The sequence below is a fragment of the Acinonyx jubatus genome, chromosome A3 (assembly GCF_027475565.1).
Source record: "Acinonyx jubatus isolate Ajub_Pintada_27869175 chromosome A3, VMU_Ajub_asm_v1.0, whole genome shotgun sequence".
Taxonomy (NCBI): Eukaryota; Metazoa; Chordata; class Mammalia; order Carnivora; family Felidae; genus Acinonyx; species Acinonyx jubatus.
The window spans coordinates 5,506,130-5,522,279 of record NC_069388.1 but is presented as its reverse complement, the minus strand read 5'-3'; the positions used below and the strand labels follow the sequence as shown (position 1 = coordinate 5,522,279).

At 60.1% G+C, this 16,150-nt stretch overlaps 1 protein-coding gene across 2 annotated transcripts in view; it reads right to left on the bottom strand.

Annotated features, from left to right (window-relative positions):
* Positions 1 to 14,331, bottom strand: part of PMEPA1 (prostate transmembrane protein, androgen induced 1) — a 53,810-nt gene extending 39,479 nt beyond the window's left edge. The window contains exon 1 of one of the 2 annotated variants that reach the window (XM_027046808.2): positions 13,720 to 14,331. In XM_027046808.2, the coding sequence (XP_026902609.1) occupies positions 13,720 to 13,828 (109 nt within the window). In that variant the 5' untranslated portion in view covers positions 13,829 to 14,331. The remainder of the gene's footprint in view (positions 1 to 13,719) is intronic. The other variant, XM_027046807.2, reaches the window with a different exon arrangement.
* Positions 14,332 to 16,150: the final 1,819 nt, after the last annotated feature.

The following is a 16,150-nucleotide window of genomic DNA, read 5'->3' as shown; positions in this document are numbered from 1 at the left end:
CAACTCTAAGATTCCTCCACACAGGGAACACTACTCGCAAATAAAAAGACATCACTACCGACCCACGCTACGCAACGGACCCCAAAGTCGGGAGACGGAGTGAGCAAAGCGGAACAAAGACAGTGAACACATGTACACGGGGGGGGGGGGGGGACTTCATTTACGCAAAACTCTCCACGAGGAAAGACTGACCCACAGCGACTGCCTGGGGAAGGGGGTGGGGCACAGGCCGGAAAGGGGCAAGGGGCACTTGTCCAGAGACGGAAGGAGCCGCGTCTCTATCTGGACAGGCGTCCCATGCACACATTTGCCACAACTCCTCACAGTGTACGCCATGGCTGTGCACTTTGTGTCTGTAAATTATGCCTCAATACACATGTCACAGCGGGGAAAACAGGTTCCAGAGGAAGTTGAGCAACTTAAGGGAAGAGAAGGGACAGTGAGTGCACGAGGTCGGATGGGGTCTTCTTTCTTGCGTAGGTTTGATCACGCCCACTTTACAGAGAAGAACACGGACGAGGAGACTGTAGGGGAGAGAGCCGAGCACGGGCTCATCGGGCAGGTCAGGGACAAGAAACCTGTTCAGAAAGAACATTCTGCCTTCAAAACCGGGGGCCCGCCAGTGCCCTGTCTCTGCCTGTCTTCTCCACCGCTAGCCCCTGTGCCAAGAAACCTTTTCTTTTCTTTTTTTTAAATTTTTTTAATGTTTATTTATTTTTGAGAGAGGAGAGGGGAGGGGCAGACAGAGAGAGAGGGAGACACAGAATCCGAAGCAGGCTCCAGGCTCTGAGCTGTCAGCACAGAGCCCGACGGGGAGGGCGGGGCTCAAACTCCTGAACCGCAAGATCATGACCCGAGCCGAGGTCGGACGCTCAACTGACCGAGACCCCCAAGCGCCCCCAGAAACCTTTTCAAAAAGGCGGGTGCCACCTCTGGTGGAGGAGAAGGCCTCCCACGGGTCCCTGAGAGCCCAGAAGGCGAAGGTTGCGGGCAGGTCCCTCCGAGCCCAGGCTCAGGGCCGCATGGGGCCAGCCGTGGGGAGCAGAACAAGAGGCCAGGACGCCGAGTGCCCACCCAACCCCAGGTGACGCCCCTGCCCCCGAGGCTGAGTGGAGGCCTCAGGGGTCCCTCAGCTGGTCCAAGCACCTGGTCCAGAACACAACCACCGGGTCTGCTCTGTGCCAGGCGTCAAGAACACCCTGCGTCCTGCTGCTGACCCCAGGCGGGACCCACGCGAGAGGCAGTGCTGTCCTGGCGCACAGAGTTCCCGTCGGTGGGGGGCGTCCTTGCGAGGACAACAGTAACAGAAGCACGCCTCCAGTTAGCAGAAGGGCTTTGGGCCGAAAACCGGCCCTGGTTTCCTCCTCCTCCTGGCTGGGCTCAGCTTCCCCGCGGCCACACCCTGGAACCAGCCAGAGGGTTCTGCATCCCGGCTGCCCGGCCTGGGGTGCACCTGAGGGTCAGGTTCGCCAGCCCCCAGGTGGCCGCAGGAGGGGCGTTCCAAACGTGATGCTCTCTAGGCTCACTCCACGCCGTCTCAGGAGCCCCCGGCCCTCCCCAGCACCCACAGGTCACGGTGACCCTCTCTCCCTTCAGCTGCGGCTCAGCACTGAACAAATTCCTGCTCTCTCGGGCCTGAGTCCCAGGGACGGCGGCCAGGTGACCCCCCCCCCCCACCCCAGGAAGCGACAGGAAGCGACGTGGAGGAGAGGCCTGAACAAGGTGGCGGGAGAATCCTGAGGGCAAAGACAGAGAGGACACACCCTTGCGGTGGGTGACAGGTGGTTCTGACATTAGGGGATGGTGGGCAAAGGGGATGATGATCGGAGCCCCGCTGCCCAAGTTCAAATCCTGTTCTGCTCCTAGCCATCTCCCACCTGTAGCACACGACCTAGCTCCGCCTCCTCAGGGGCAAACCAGGGCTGACACAAGGACAGTAAGGCAGGGCACGAGGAGCAGCCACAACGTCACTGCTCAGAAAACGATCAGATGGACAAAGTTGCTGGCACCAGGTGCCCACTCCCTAAGCACTGCCCTTGCCTCCCAGCCTCTCCTCTTTCTGGTTCTTCTTCCCAAGCCCCAGCCCTCCTCGCCTGAGTCTATTCTGGGGAAAGGGTCCAGAGCTCATTCTCGCTAGAGTGTAAAGGAATGCTATGATGTCCAAGGGGAAAGAGGCTGTCGAGGCAAAGTGGAGGCACTTCTGTGACATGTGGGCTCGTGACCCCGATTTTAAAGAGAGACCAATGGAGTGCTGTCGGGGAGCTAAGGAGTAACAAGGATGGGGTCTCGCCAAGCACGAGCCTGGAGACGGACCCAAGCCTGAGAACAGAAGGCAGGGGCTGCAGCAACCCAAGGGCGATGGCGGGGGTGGCGGGGGGTGGGGGGCACATTCCTGGAGCTCACAGCAGGGGCTGCCCGGGACTTGTCTTGCACTTGGGAGGGAGCCCTGTAGCCCTTGTCCCTTCCCCCACCCCACCTCTCTGCACAGACAACTCCCAGCTTCCTTCCACAGAATCATCTACGTCATGGTCGAGCCCTCTCTGAGCCCCGACTGGAGTGGACAGGGGACCACCCTGGGGGAAAGTCGGAACCCAGCAGGAGCAGAGGCGGCTATGGGTTAGCAATGTCACAGGCAGGAAAGGGCAGTGCGGGACCGGCCACCATGCACTCATCCCTGTCCACACCCTGAAGTCACAAAGCCGCTCAGTGAACATGGGCTGGGTTCTCCCACAGCTCAAGGGTCACAGGAGCTGGGGATTCCCAAACCGGAGAGACAGGCCCTCCTCATTCGGTGATGCAGAGGGCAGGATCCAGCAGAGTGAGTTACGCAGACGGAGCGTCGCCAGAGAAGCAGGGAGGAATATTCCTCAACTACAGGATGATGCACCTGCAGGCAGGGCCTGGATTTACATGGACAACTGGAAGCTGGGCTCATAATTACACCTCTGGGCCACGCAGCAAGCAACTCTAATTAGCCTCTAGATGGGAGGGTAGTGACAATTTTATTTAGGGCCAAAAGTGAAGTAATAAAATGAGGCAAAACAGCAGCTTCACGCACAAGTCCCCAAACTTTGCAGAGTCACGAAAGACTTCACAACTGCAAACATCTAACAATCGCCATTGTTCGAGAAAGGACGGGAGGGTGGGGACTGGCCTCTGACCCTTAAGCCTAGACATGTATAAACTGTTCCATGGGTGGACCCAGTCGATGGATTTTTTTTTTTTTTTTAATGGCAACATTCTCTGTATTGGTGCCTTTAAAAGGACGCTCTGCTCCAGGACACCGATGGGGGAGTCCCCGCGTGTCGGCCCGCTGGGGAACAGGGCTCTGTAAACACGGGCGAGATACACCTGAGATACAAACACACTTAGCTGTGCTCCAGCGTTAACGATCACCAGCAGCAAAGGGCCTGTTGGTGTTACTTAATCGGTTCCGTTCGCCGATGTAACCGACACCCTCTCCATCGTCTCAATACACCCACCTCTTTCTCCCCTCCCATAAATAGATTAGGAAAAATCGTTTCCTGTGATGGCCGTGACCCCGACGGCTGCCAAGCTCAGCCTGCCTGGTATGAATCACTCCAGGCTCCCCGCGACGGCATTCTGAAATGACTGAATGATAACGGGGCGGCACAGACACCAATAAATGAATCACGCCTTCCGCAAGACCAAACCTCTGGCTTTTACAGACACCAATTAGAAAGTAGAAAGAAGAGAACAAAGAAATTACTCAGGGTGTTTGCGCAAAGTTGATCCATAGGTTTACAGAATTATTACCGACTAAATTGTTTTTAGGAAGGCAACGAGGGCCGTGACCGGGTCCTGTACGGCAGCCTATCGACCCGGGAATTTGTAAAACGGGGCGGGGGGCTCCCAGGGACCTCACTTTCCACTTGCTTCTGGCGGGTTATTTAAGACCTTAACGAAATCCTTAACATGCGCAGCCGCGTAAGCGAGGTACAGGAAGCAAGCACGTACAGCCACAGTCTCAGTCAAGATCTTGGTTTTAACTTTTATTTTTTGTTCTTCACGCGTAACAGAGATTCTCTTTTCTGCGGCCAGGATCCTGCAACACGGCGTCGACAGGAACCAAACGCTCACACGATCTCTACACCGACGTCAACCGCAGACAGTTCAGCGCGAAGCTATTTTAGCTACTATCAAATGGAGGGTGTAATGAAGGAATAGCGTGCGCGGGGGTCCCGTGCAAGTCCTGGGCCTCCCTGAAAAAGGACGGATTACCCCCCTCCCCCGACACCCACACCGACACACACAGGGCTCAGGTTCAACCTTGTCGGCCAGGCTTCCCGGACAGCTTCTGGAAAGTATTCAAGCATCCCCCATCAGGGCTGTCAGGCCCTTGTGGGCAAAACGACCCGGGGGCAAGGGCAGTTTGCTTTCCCCCAAATGCACCGGAACCCTTCTCTCAGCTCCCTGCTTCTCTTGCTTCTGAAGGCGGAGCCGGGGAACCCTGACTTCACCTGCCTGGTGGAGCCTGGGGCAAAGCCAGGGGAAGGCTCGGGCTCAGTCCTCAGCAGACCCGTGGGAGGCAGGGCCACCACTGTGGCATCCAGTCAAGGGACCTCAAAAAAGTCTCCCAGCCAGAAAACATTCTGCATATTTTATATCATAAAATATGTCTCTTTTACATATGTAAAAATACGTGTTTTTATGTAGTAAAGCACACATTTCTGTATTCTTTTTTTTATATTACGTTTCTTTACTTTTGAGAGACAGAGAAAGACAGAGTGTGAGTGGGGGAGGGGCAGAGAGAGAGGGAGACCCAGAATCGGAAGCAGGCTCCAGGCCCCGAGCTGTCAGCACAGAGCCCGACGCGGGGCTCGGACTCACGAACCGCGAGATCATGACCTGAGCCGAAGTCGGACGCTCCACCAACTGAGCCCCCCAGGCGCCCCCACACTTCTGTGTCCTTAACCACAGGCACTCAAACAAATCCACGGCTGGATATGTCACTTTTACCGCCTCCCCCAAGCCCAGGGATGGAAACGTCATCTCCTGGAGACCTCAGGACCAACAGAGACTCTCCCACATGCGGATGTGACCTGCATGCCAGGAATCGATGACTCCCCGCTGGTGACAGTAAAGGCTGGGAGCTGCTCCAGACAGACCCCATCATATGTCAGCAGTTCAGAAGACATCACCGCACGCGCCCAACAGTCACAGGGGCACGTGAGGAACCCCATAAATCCGTTCATTCGCCATCTGTTTCACCGCGTATCGAGCATCTACTCCGGGCCAAGAGCCTGCAAAAGCTGTATAGGTCCTCACGGGGGTCGGCAAGGCTGCCCCGCCCCCAGCACCACCGAAGTGCACACGAGGGACAGAAGACTTGGGACAACTTCTCCCAACTTACAAGGCCCGCACGACCGACCGTTCGAGGTTACTGCCGCGTCCGTCCAGCCTGGGGGAGCCCGACGCCGTGTGCCACGGAGCTCTGGCAGGCGTGGCTAGTGGACAGCGGAACTTTTGAGAGCCGGCTCCTAGAGGCCAGAAGCAAACGTTATCCGGCATCCAGATCCCAAGTAATTAAAACTCTTTTCTGCAAGTAGAGCTATTTCCCAAACCCCCTGACACAACGCTCGCTGACTTTAGTTACGATCCATCGGAAGGCGAAGAAACTCAGACTCGACGTTTCCCGAGGCTTCTCCCAAGAAGCCGACTCTCAGCCAAGTGACCCAACGGAAAACAAACACGTGTTAGAATTTGCTGGAACACCAGGAAGATCCCACGACCCCCGATACCTCCACAGGTGGCACAGGAAGCACCCAACTCTTTTCGTCAAGCTGGCACCTGGCATCAGAGCGAACGCAAGCCTCGCTGGGGGGTGACGACAGGTGGGAGAGCGGCCCCCAAACGCTCCAGGTCTGAAGCAGGGGACTTCTCCTGGGGGCAGGGGGCGGGCGTCCCCGCCCCATTTCACAAATCCCCAGGGATTTTTGTCCTTCTGATACTCTAAGCCCGGGGGCGACCTCCCGGGACCTCCCGGGACAACTGGGGCAGAAGCAGGGGAAGCAGGTGTGCAATGGATCGCTGCACCTGCCCCTCGGTGCGACTGTGACCTTGACAGAGTGATGGGAGCCAGGAGGCCAAGGCACAGTTCCTCCCAAACAGCGCATTCCAAATAATATTCCAAATAACACCGAGCCGGCGCCTTTCATACTCAGCAACCGTCTTACCAACCTATGAAGTAGGTGCTACTGTTCCCTGCATCTTGCGGAGATGCCCGTCGAGGCTCAGGACCGACGGTGCGCTCGCCTCGGTGGTTTTCAGAATCTTTATCTTGACTGCGTCCTGTCCAGTTGGGACTCAGCTTCCAGTCCGCCCACCCACCCTTCCCATGCTCACTCCCCTCCCTCATACACATACGGGGTTTCTACAGGCTCGGGAGATACACTGGGCAAAACGGGCAGGGTCCCAACCCTTCAGTGACGACCAGAAACAACGCAGGGGACAACCGATTACACACCACGCAACCCAACACGACGGGTGTGACAGGGGAGGCCCCCCAGGGTGCTCAGAGCACAAACAGGGCATCTGGGATCCTGGGGGAGCCTTCCTGAGAGGGGCTTCGAGAGTGCCCCCCCCGTCCCCCGTTTTCGTTTCTGGAAATAAACTCCCTTTCTGTCTGCTCCCTAGACTGGCAGCTCCCGGGGGGCAGGGTTTTGTCTGTGCTGTCCTGACATCTGCAGCGCCTGGGACGGCACGGTGTGACCGAGGCCCCCAAAGGGGGCTGCGTGTGCCCCACACGCCCCCGTCAGGCCTGCATTTTCATAACCTACCCAGCAGGCTGGAATTCGGGGGAGGGTTAACAGAGAGGGTCCCTCCAGGAACAGCCCTGGGCCCCTCAGCGATCTCCTGTCTCCTGCCCCAACATCGGACGGGCTGTACTGGGGACGCAAACAGAGACGCCAGCCCCTCGGGCAGCCTGATAAGGGACACACCTGGATGTCGGACGACAGCCCATGTGCCTCCAGAGTGGGAGAACAGACCCGACGGGGCACCCGAGATTTGTTAGCGTTCCTGCCTCGTGGACGGTCCCACGTGGGCTTGCGGTCCTGCGAAAACATCTAAGCCACCGCTGCCGTGTCGACCCTTGCAAAGGCGACGCTGGGGCTCAGGGAGTCGGCGTGGTGTCGGGGGGGGGGGTGGGGGGGGGAGTCAGGATCAAGGCGCTCAGGTCTGAATCACCAGAGCATCAGTTCCTGGCTCTGGGACCTGTGGCAAGTGTCTTACCCTCTCTGAACCCATTTTCGAAGCTGCAAAAGTGGGGACAGCAATGGCTCGCTCACGGAGCTGTTTCTAAGACGGAGAAACATGTGTCACTAGCACCTGGCACATGAGAAGTGCCCCACATACAACTAAGAGATGGAGTGCAAGCAAAAAGCCAATAGTCACCCTGGAGACAGAAGGTACGGCTGTTCTGTGGCTCTCTCGCAAAGCCTGGGGACGCCCCACCCCTTCCCGGGCCCGTCCGGGGGGCACTGAAGGCCCCGCTCTCGATAGCAAGTCCTTCTGGGACTCTTCTCCGCTTAGTGACAGACATTTCCACCGGCACCTGACAAGGCCCTGACGAGACCCAGAGACGTCTGCGGTGTCACCCGAAGGGAAAGGGAGACTGGCTGTCACGACTTCACGGAGGGGCGCCGCTCACCCGGGAGGGGGCAGGGCAGCGGTGGAGACACAGGTCACATGTACTTGCTGGGAGAAGTCAAGCAGAAGACGTGTCCCCACCCCACCCCACCTGCCGCGCGGGGGGGAAAAAAATCAGGCTCCTATTTTGATGGCTCACGGCCTGTCTACCCTCACTTGTTAAAAACTGCAGTTAATTTTCAAAAAGGAAAAGAGGAACCCCAAGCCATCCCTAGTTTCCGGGGTCGTCTTCTGCACTGGACCTGGTGGGGCATCTGGATGTCACGGTGCTGTTGACCTCACGGCCCCACGCAGCCCCTCCCCCTTCCGAAGCTGCCGTTAGATCTCAGGAACCCACGGGGGTCCCTAGGAGATGGTGGGGGGCTTCCTTCTGGGGGCGCAGGTCTGCTGGGGGTTTCCCAGCCAGCTCTGCGGTGGGCCTGGCAGGGACAAGCAAAGTGACACATTCAAGCACCTCCACCTTCAGGGTCACCCCCCCCCCCCTGCCCGTTGACTCCAACATCCCAGCGACTGCCAGCACCCCAGCCCCCAGGAGGGAGAAGGACTCCTCATCAGGCAGTGACCGCCAGGGGACAGGGCAGAGTGGGTAGCTGAAGACTGACCCCCCTCAGTTACCGCCAACCCGCATGAACAGCGAGCTGTGCAGACACCGGACCCCACTCCCCGACGGTAACCTCGCAGGCGTCACAACGCCCCAGCACGCAGGACCCGTTGTTCTTCCCGCGTTCCAGACGGGCCAAAGCACGGCCAGTCGGTTCTGGAGCAGCGCTGAGAGAGGCCCGTCCCTCTGGCCCCCGTCACACCCTCTGCCCCACTGCACCCCGGGGGGAGATCGGGCCTGTGAGCAGGCTCGGTGGGGCCCTCGAGGTGAGAGAAAAAAAGAACTGCCAGGCTTTTTACATCGAATTCCAGCCCTCCGTTTCCCCGAAACGGAAAGGCGGGGCTGCCCCCTGGGCGGGACTCACACCCCCAGGGCTCTGCAGCCCCCTCCCCACCGGAGAAACCTGGGTTTCCCAGCCCGCCAGGCGCTTCACCAGCCTCGGGAAGCCCCGGGCACAGCATGGGGCCATCCTCACTGCTGCCAGGCACCGAGAGGAGCGGGCATGCCGGCCCACGGGGCCCCCACACGTGCCCCTAAGCGTGCCCTGGCACGCGCACGCACACACACGTGCATGCACGTGTGCACACGACACCTTTCAGAAAGCACAAAACAGGCCCTCGGCTTTGATGGCCTTCTCGGCGCGTCCACGGCCGGCAGGAGGGGAGCCTCCCAAGTTCCCCGTGAAAGACTTCCTTGTCTCCGCCCAGGACCCCAGGCCCCGAGTTGCCTGCGAGCTCAGTCTCTGCATGACAAAGTCCGATGAGGAGAAAGGCCACGCGGACCCTCTGCTGCGGACCCCACCGCGAGGCGCCTCCTCTAGGAGACTTTCTTCCATTTTAACAACTCACCAAACCGCGGCCTGGCCCTGGGCTGGGCCACGGAGACAGCAGGTGTCCAGGCTGAGCACCCCCTGATGTCCTAAAAAAGCTGCCGCCGCCCCATCCTCCCCAACAGCCTCCTCTCCTGGGCAGCTGCACACACCCATCCACGCCCCTTCTCTCTCCAAGGCAGAGAGCATGAATTTGCACAACTCAGAGGGCACGCTATGCACGCGAGCACACTTGCCCTTGTTTTCCTTACGTGCCCAGAAGGGGAAACCATTCCCAACCCAGAGAGAGGCCGGCGAGGAAGGCGGAGAGTGGTCGCGGCTGGGCCTGTGTGTGCACGCCCAAGGCCGTGGGTGCACCGGATACGCACGGACACGTGCGTGCGGGTCTGCGTGCATGCATCCCGGAGCAATGACTTACTCTGTGCCTTCACGGACACGAAGCCCGCCCCTGACCTGGGGTCATACTGGCTGGCATGGCTGGCTTGCCCCAGAGCTCCGGGGAGCCGCGGCCAACCGTCTGCCCTGACATCCGGTCTCAGCTCAACCCCTGTGCACCTCAGCCTAAACCCGGGACGGTCAGAAAACACGTGGGGTAAAAGTCCCTGCTGAGGGGGCCCGCGGGGTAGCCGGCCCGAAGTCGGCCACAGGCGGAACCGAGTCCGGAAATCCAAGCTCGCACGATGCCAGAGTCTCTCCTCCTAAAGAACGCAAATCCGAGACGAAAACCGGGAACTCCAGCAGAGCCCCCATCCCAAGTGCGCGGCACACAACAGGCGCTCAGTAAAGGCCAAGGGAATCACTGGCGGGTGCCAACTCCGAGCAAGACCATCGGCCTCCCCAGGGGCCGCTCGTCGAACGAGACCAAGGTTCAGTTTCTGGCAACTCACGTCTACCCTCCCCCCCCTCCCCCCCCAAGCCCCTCGGAGAAACTAACAATTGATTAAAATGGCAGGCGCTCGGCTAGGACAATGTGCCCCCCTGCCCCGCCACCCCAGGGGACATCTGGTGAAGCCTGGAGACTTGATGGGGTGTTACAACTTGACGTGGGGGGGGGGGGGGGCAGAATCCTACTCCAATGGGCATCTAGTGGGCAGAGGCCAAGGGTGCTGCTCGATACCCAGCACACAACGCACCCTCCCCCTCCCCCACCCCAAGGCAGTCCTAGTGCCCGGAGTGAGATACCCTGGATCTGAGACATCACTACACCAGGTGGCCGGTGGCTTTCTCCTGGCCGGCGACTCTCTCCAAGTCTCCAGTCTGGGGGATATCTGTTTGGAACTGGCTGCAGAAGAGGAACCAGAGGCTCAGTGACGTTGGTGGTGTTAGGGAACAAAGCTGCCACCATAGTGACTGGCAGGGGTCCAGGGTGGGTCCGGGGCAGGGCCCTCCAGACACGCTGTCCAGGCACCAACAGCTGCATGGCACAAGTCAGTCTGTCCAGGCATCCGTCTGCCCCCCAAAAGCCGCAGCAGAAGCTGGAAGAGAAAGGCAGGGGCTAATTTCTACGAGACACAGACCTGTAAAGAGGCCAACAAAAACGTCAAGAAACACGGGTGCAGCGAGGAATCCTTTCCTGAAAAGTCGCCCAGCCAACTCCCTACTGTCGGCTCTGGGGGCTGTCACCTGAGCTGGCTGTTTTTAACCCCAAGACCCCTGGCTTTTTTTTTTTTTTTTTTTTTAAAGAACAGCGTATTCTTCTGTGGGGTGTCTTGGGAAGAGTGCATTCCCATCAGAAAGCATCCCTCACCTCCTGACTCTCAGGGTGGATGGGGGGCCCGGGAGTATGGTGGCAGTATCTTATGAAGGTCGAGACCATCCCAGAGACCTGGCTTCCCCAGACACAGCCCGGTTCCCACCCTCCCAGGTGCAACGGGGATGCTGCTGATTTCTTCCAGCCCCCAAGTTCAAGGTAGACCCACCGTGGGGCCCAAGTTCCAAGTTCCGAAGACGGTGTGTGTGCTTCCAGGGTCTGGGTCTGGCGTGGCTTGGGGACCCGGGGCAAAGTTTTTTCACTGCCACCTTCCCTCATCTATAAAGCCCGAGCTGGCCAACGCTCCACCCAGCTCTGAAATCTAGGGCAACAGACCCCCACAGCAGCGACCCAGCACTATCAGAGGGGAGGGGAGCCAGTGCTGACCCTGAAGCCTCCAGCCAGGCTTTGGAAGGCAGAGGCCCCATCTTAAAACATGGTGGAATGTCAAACTTCAACCATCAGGATCTCATTTTTCAGATGAGGAAACTCGAGTGGCTGGAGGAAGCTACCAAGAACAATTTCCTCTCCTCTACAAAGAAGTCACCGGACGCCCCTGTGCAGCCCAGCTCCAAATGCATCTTTAACGTCTACTTGCACACCGTCTTGAACTCCTGTCCTGTGAAATGTGGCCTTCCTTCCACCTTCCAATTTTTCCTCCCCATCTTCTTGTATGAAGAACCTCCAGGCCTTGAAAGCTTCCTCCCGAGACCCTTTGCGGGGGGGGGATCTGATTAGCACTTCCAACAAACTGTTATACTATACGTGCATTTTGAAGATCACTTCCTTTCCTGCCCTGGGCTTTCTTCCAGTAAGTAGGGGGCCGTGTGTAAAAGACACACTGAACACGGTGACTCATGTCCCATCCTGGGGCCAGCTGGAGCAGGCCAGGGTTCCAGGGGCTCCCCTTGAGGGTCCCGTTCAGAAGCCCCACCGTGGGAAGCGCACAGGTCGAAGGCGATGGGACTGAACACCACCTCGGTGTCAGCCAAAATATCATCAGGGCTGAACAGCCCAAGAAGGGGCAGGAGTAAGAAGGGATGTTTTCAAAAGTCCTCCACACAAAGGACAAGAGCGAAACGCCTGTGCCCAGTCCTCATAATGATAAGTTAGACACAACAGCGCGGACCCCCCCGTGGGGAGTCCACTAAGGCGGCTGTCCAGAAGAGAGAGAGAAATGAGGCACTGAGGGTACTTAAGCAGCAATCCATTCAGCACTGGCGAGGCTCTCTCCAAACATGTGCGAACATATTTTAATAATATCCCCGTGCATTTCATTAGCCTCCTGAGTTCACAAAGGGCCTTTGGGAAACAATCTGGTTTAATGCAACTCAGTTCCGCAAACGCTGGCTCTGGCAGGTTCTCCAGGCACCTCGCTGGCCTGGCGCGTTGGGGCACCTGGGGGGGGGGGAGGGTTGGGGCACCTTGCGGGGGCGTGGGGGGGGGGGGACCAAGGCTTTCAATTCCTGGACTGGAGGGAGGGTGGGGGAGTCACGGGTGGAAGGACCCACCACCACAACTGGCCAGCTTGCCCCAGCAGGGCCGGTCACGGGCTATTTTTACCTCTTGTGCCTCACTGTACAGGCTCAGGGGCCACAACTGTGGCAGCCGCCTGCGGAAACTGGCTTATGAGTCACCCGGTGACTGCCCTGCTCAGTGGTGTCTGCCTCTCCAGGTCCCAGCTGGAAGGAGGCTGGCCCTGGCTGAGAAGCGCAGTGTGCTCCCTTTGCCTGGGGTGCTGAGAGGCGAGGGCGGAGACACGGGAAGCCCGGAGGGGCAAGAGGTCCCCCCCAGAGGATGGGCTGGGGGACGGGGTACCGGTTAGAAGGCAGACCCCAGGGAGTGGCGGTCCATTCCCCACCCAGCCCGACCCCCACCTGAGTGGGCTACGCTCGGGCAATCTGAGGCTTATTTGTCTGAACTTCTGGACGCGTGGGGCGAGCTGGTACCAATCTTCAAACACCCCCTCCCCACCCTCGTCTCCGTCCTCCTTCCAGGGCAAGGCAGTCCCAAACACAGACAGCCCCAAACTTTGACTCATTTGTAACCACGGTCCCAGCCAGGCTGAGCCAAGCTGTCCAGACAGAGGCTATTTATAGGTGCGTCGGGGACACAGACACTCACACAATGAGACACACACTCCAGATCCACCTTCGGCCAGACCCACCAGGGCCGAGCCCTGGATTCAGACACCTGGGCACAAATGGTCCCCCGAGCCCCCGGACAGATGCACGCACTCAAAAGACGCACCCAGAGCCGGACGCAGGCGGAGACACAGGAAGACTTCATATTCCCGGGACAGACCGCAACGCAGACACACAGACACGGAGACGCGCCAGACACAGACACACAGACACGCACACTCCACAGACGCAAGGAGACCCACTCACACAGACCGAGACGTGAGCGCCGCGCACACTCCAGACACACACCCGGGGCCCCAGACACCCCGCAGGCCAGACAGTGTCTCACACGCCCGCCACCCCCCCTTCCCCCGGCCAAAGTTGATAAAGAGCCGGCCTCATTGCTCCATCGAGACTGCCCCTGAGGGAAATAAAATGGAAACTTCGCGGATCCGACCGCCCCAGCCCTCCCGCGCCGGGCGCCCCGCCGCCCTCCGCGCCGCTCGACCCCGGGTCCGAGTCCCAGCGGGCGGGGCGCGGGCAGCGGGGGCCGTGCCAGGCTCGCCGCGCCGCGGGACAAAGCCGGGCCGGCCGCCAGCTGCCGCGAGCCAGGAGGGCGCGCCCGGGGCGCAGGGCGCACGGCCCGAGGGGGCGCGCACGGCCCGGGCCCCCGCCCGCAGCTGCGCGGGGACTCGGGGTCCGCGCCCGACGGGGCCCCAAGGGAGGGGGGCGCGGGGTCACTCACTGATCTCCATGCTCTGGAACAAAGAGCGTTTGCAGTTGCACGTGCAGGAGACATTGGGCTGCCCGGCGGCGAGGGCGGCGGTGCTGTTGACCCCCATCAAGCGGTGCATGGACGGCGCGGCGGCGCGGCGCGGGGCGCAGGGGGCACGGGGGCGGCCGGGGGGGGTTCCGGCCGGCGCCCGGCGCTCGGGCCCCGCATGCAGGAGGCGCGCGGCGGGGAAGGCGCACCCCGGCTCGCCGGGCTCGGGGCGCCGCCAAGTTCCCGGGGCGCCGCGGGACTCAGTGCGCGGGGCCGCGCTCCTCTGTGCCCCCCGGCCGCCCCTCGGCAGCCCCGGGGGCGTCGGCAGTGCCCGCGGGTGGCGTCCGGGAAATGGGCCGGCAGCCGGGGCGCGCGCTGCCGCCTGGGCTGAGCCTCCGCTGCTGGCTTCCCGCAGCCGAGCGCCTCCGCCGCCGCCGCCGCCGCCTCCTCCTCATTCAAGTCCAAGGAGATCGGGTTTCGCTCCGAGACCGCGGTCGGAGGCAGGCAGACGGTCTGACGTCAGCGCTAGACGGGGCTGCCGGTTCCCACCGCGCGGGGGCCGGGGAGGGGGCGCGCGCTGCGCCAATCCCCGCCGAGGTTCCCCCGCACCCCCCTCCCCGGGCCGCGGGGCGGGGTGACAGGGAAGGGGGCGGGCTCTTAAAGGGCCAGAGCCAGGCGGCCCGCGTAGACCCGGGACCGGCGGGGCGGAGGAGGGGCGTAGCGTCCCCGCCCCTACTGGGGTCAGTTTGGAACACCCGCCCGGCACACACTCCGTCCCGGGCTCACCCCACCCCCCCCCCCGCCCGTTGCGGCTGCGTTCTGGGCCCCCGGGGTTCTTGACCCGGGTTTGGGGGGAAGCCTGCCCCCCACCCCCCGCCGCCACAAAGAGGTCCCTGAGACTCCGGGTAGGAGAATTGGAGAAGATGGGGGGAGTCCTCCCGATGGCTCCCTACCTGATTCGCAGGAAACTCCCCGCCTCCAGGTCTGCGGCCTCACGGGGCCTCTAGCCCCCTGCGCCCCCGGCGCACTTTAACCCGACCCCAAGGAGGTCGACTGGGTAAGACTGGAATTCGCTTAGACACGCCCCGGACAGCCCGGAGAAACGCCCGGGAGCCCTTGTCATGTAAATACGTGTCGGGGACTTGTGTAATGTCCCAGCCCGCAGGGCCCGGGGCGAATCCACTCCCATTGTCTGCTGCCCGAGGGGCCGCTGGCTGGGGGGTAGGGGGGCGCCTCCGGAGTTCAAAGGTGGGCGAGGAAGTGCGGGGGTGTACTTTTATTTCATTAAGTTTTAATTACCCGAGTGCTACAAGAACACATTCTCCTGGTGAAAAAGATATTAAAGTATTACGTCAGAGGCCCTCTCCCTGGCACGTCTCCAAACTCTCCACAATTTGGTGTGACCTCTCCTAGACCTCTGCCTAAGTCTCTGGTTTACATGCACTTGTGAAGCGCCTACCTTGTGCCAGAAACTTACCAAATATTAACTCAACCTGATACCTATTCCCCCGGGCAGAAATGTTTATCCCCATTTTCCAGACGTGGGAACTGGCCTGGCCTGGGGAGTTGGTTGCTTAGGGCTATACGAAAGAGGACACAAGTCTCTCACACGAGCCAGGTCCCTGGGGTAGCTGCACCCCCGCCCTCCCCCCCCCCCCATATTTTTCTCCTTCTTTACATTTCTACATATCCCTTCAATTGCTGGAGTTTAGTCATGAGCAGAGGCTCCTTTTGTATTGGGCGAGGGTAGGAGGGGTGTTTAAAAATTATTATTTCCTTTTAATAGACGGTAACCCGCCCAGAGACTTGCAGAACTTTGAGAAAGCCAGCCCTGGGGAGTGGGTGACATCTCTCCGGGCAGCTGGTCACAGTGATGTCTCTTGTTCTCTTACGAGGGCAGGCAGAAAACTTTCTGGAAGACCCCAGCTCAGGGGTGATTGGGGGTTTCGGGGTTTATGGAGGGGTCCAAGGGTGTCCAGCACAGAGGGAGTTTCAAAGGCACCGACCATCATTTGGGAAGAGAAGCTGACTCTTGGAGCTGTGCCCAACCCCGGGGACCGGGAGGTGGGCAGTGCTCAGGGCCTGTATGGCGGGCGCCCCTGCAATGGGCTGGACAGTCTCAGCCCCGACCTTGAGGAAGGATGGACTTCGCCAGCAGATCTGGGGTCGGGGGACGTCTTCCTCCAATTCGTCTTCCTTGTTTTCATTGGACTTTTTTTTTTTTTTAACCATTAGCACAGAGCCTGACGTGGGGCTTGAACCCACGAACCGTGAGATCACGACCTGAGCCGAAGTCGGGTGCTCAACCAACTGAGGCACCCAGGTGCCCCATTGGTATAATTTGGCTTCTGCAGCTTGGAGGAAAAGCTGGAGGGTCCTGATCATTGCTTGGGGGACCCTAAAAATGGAGGCT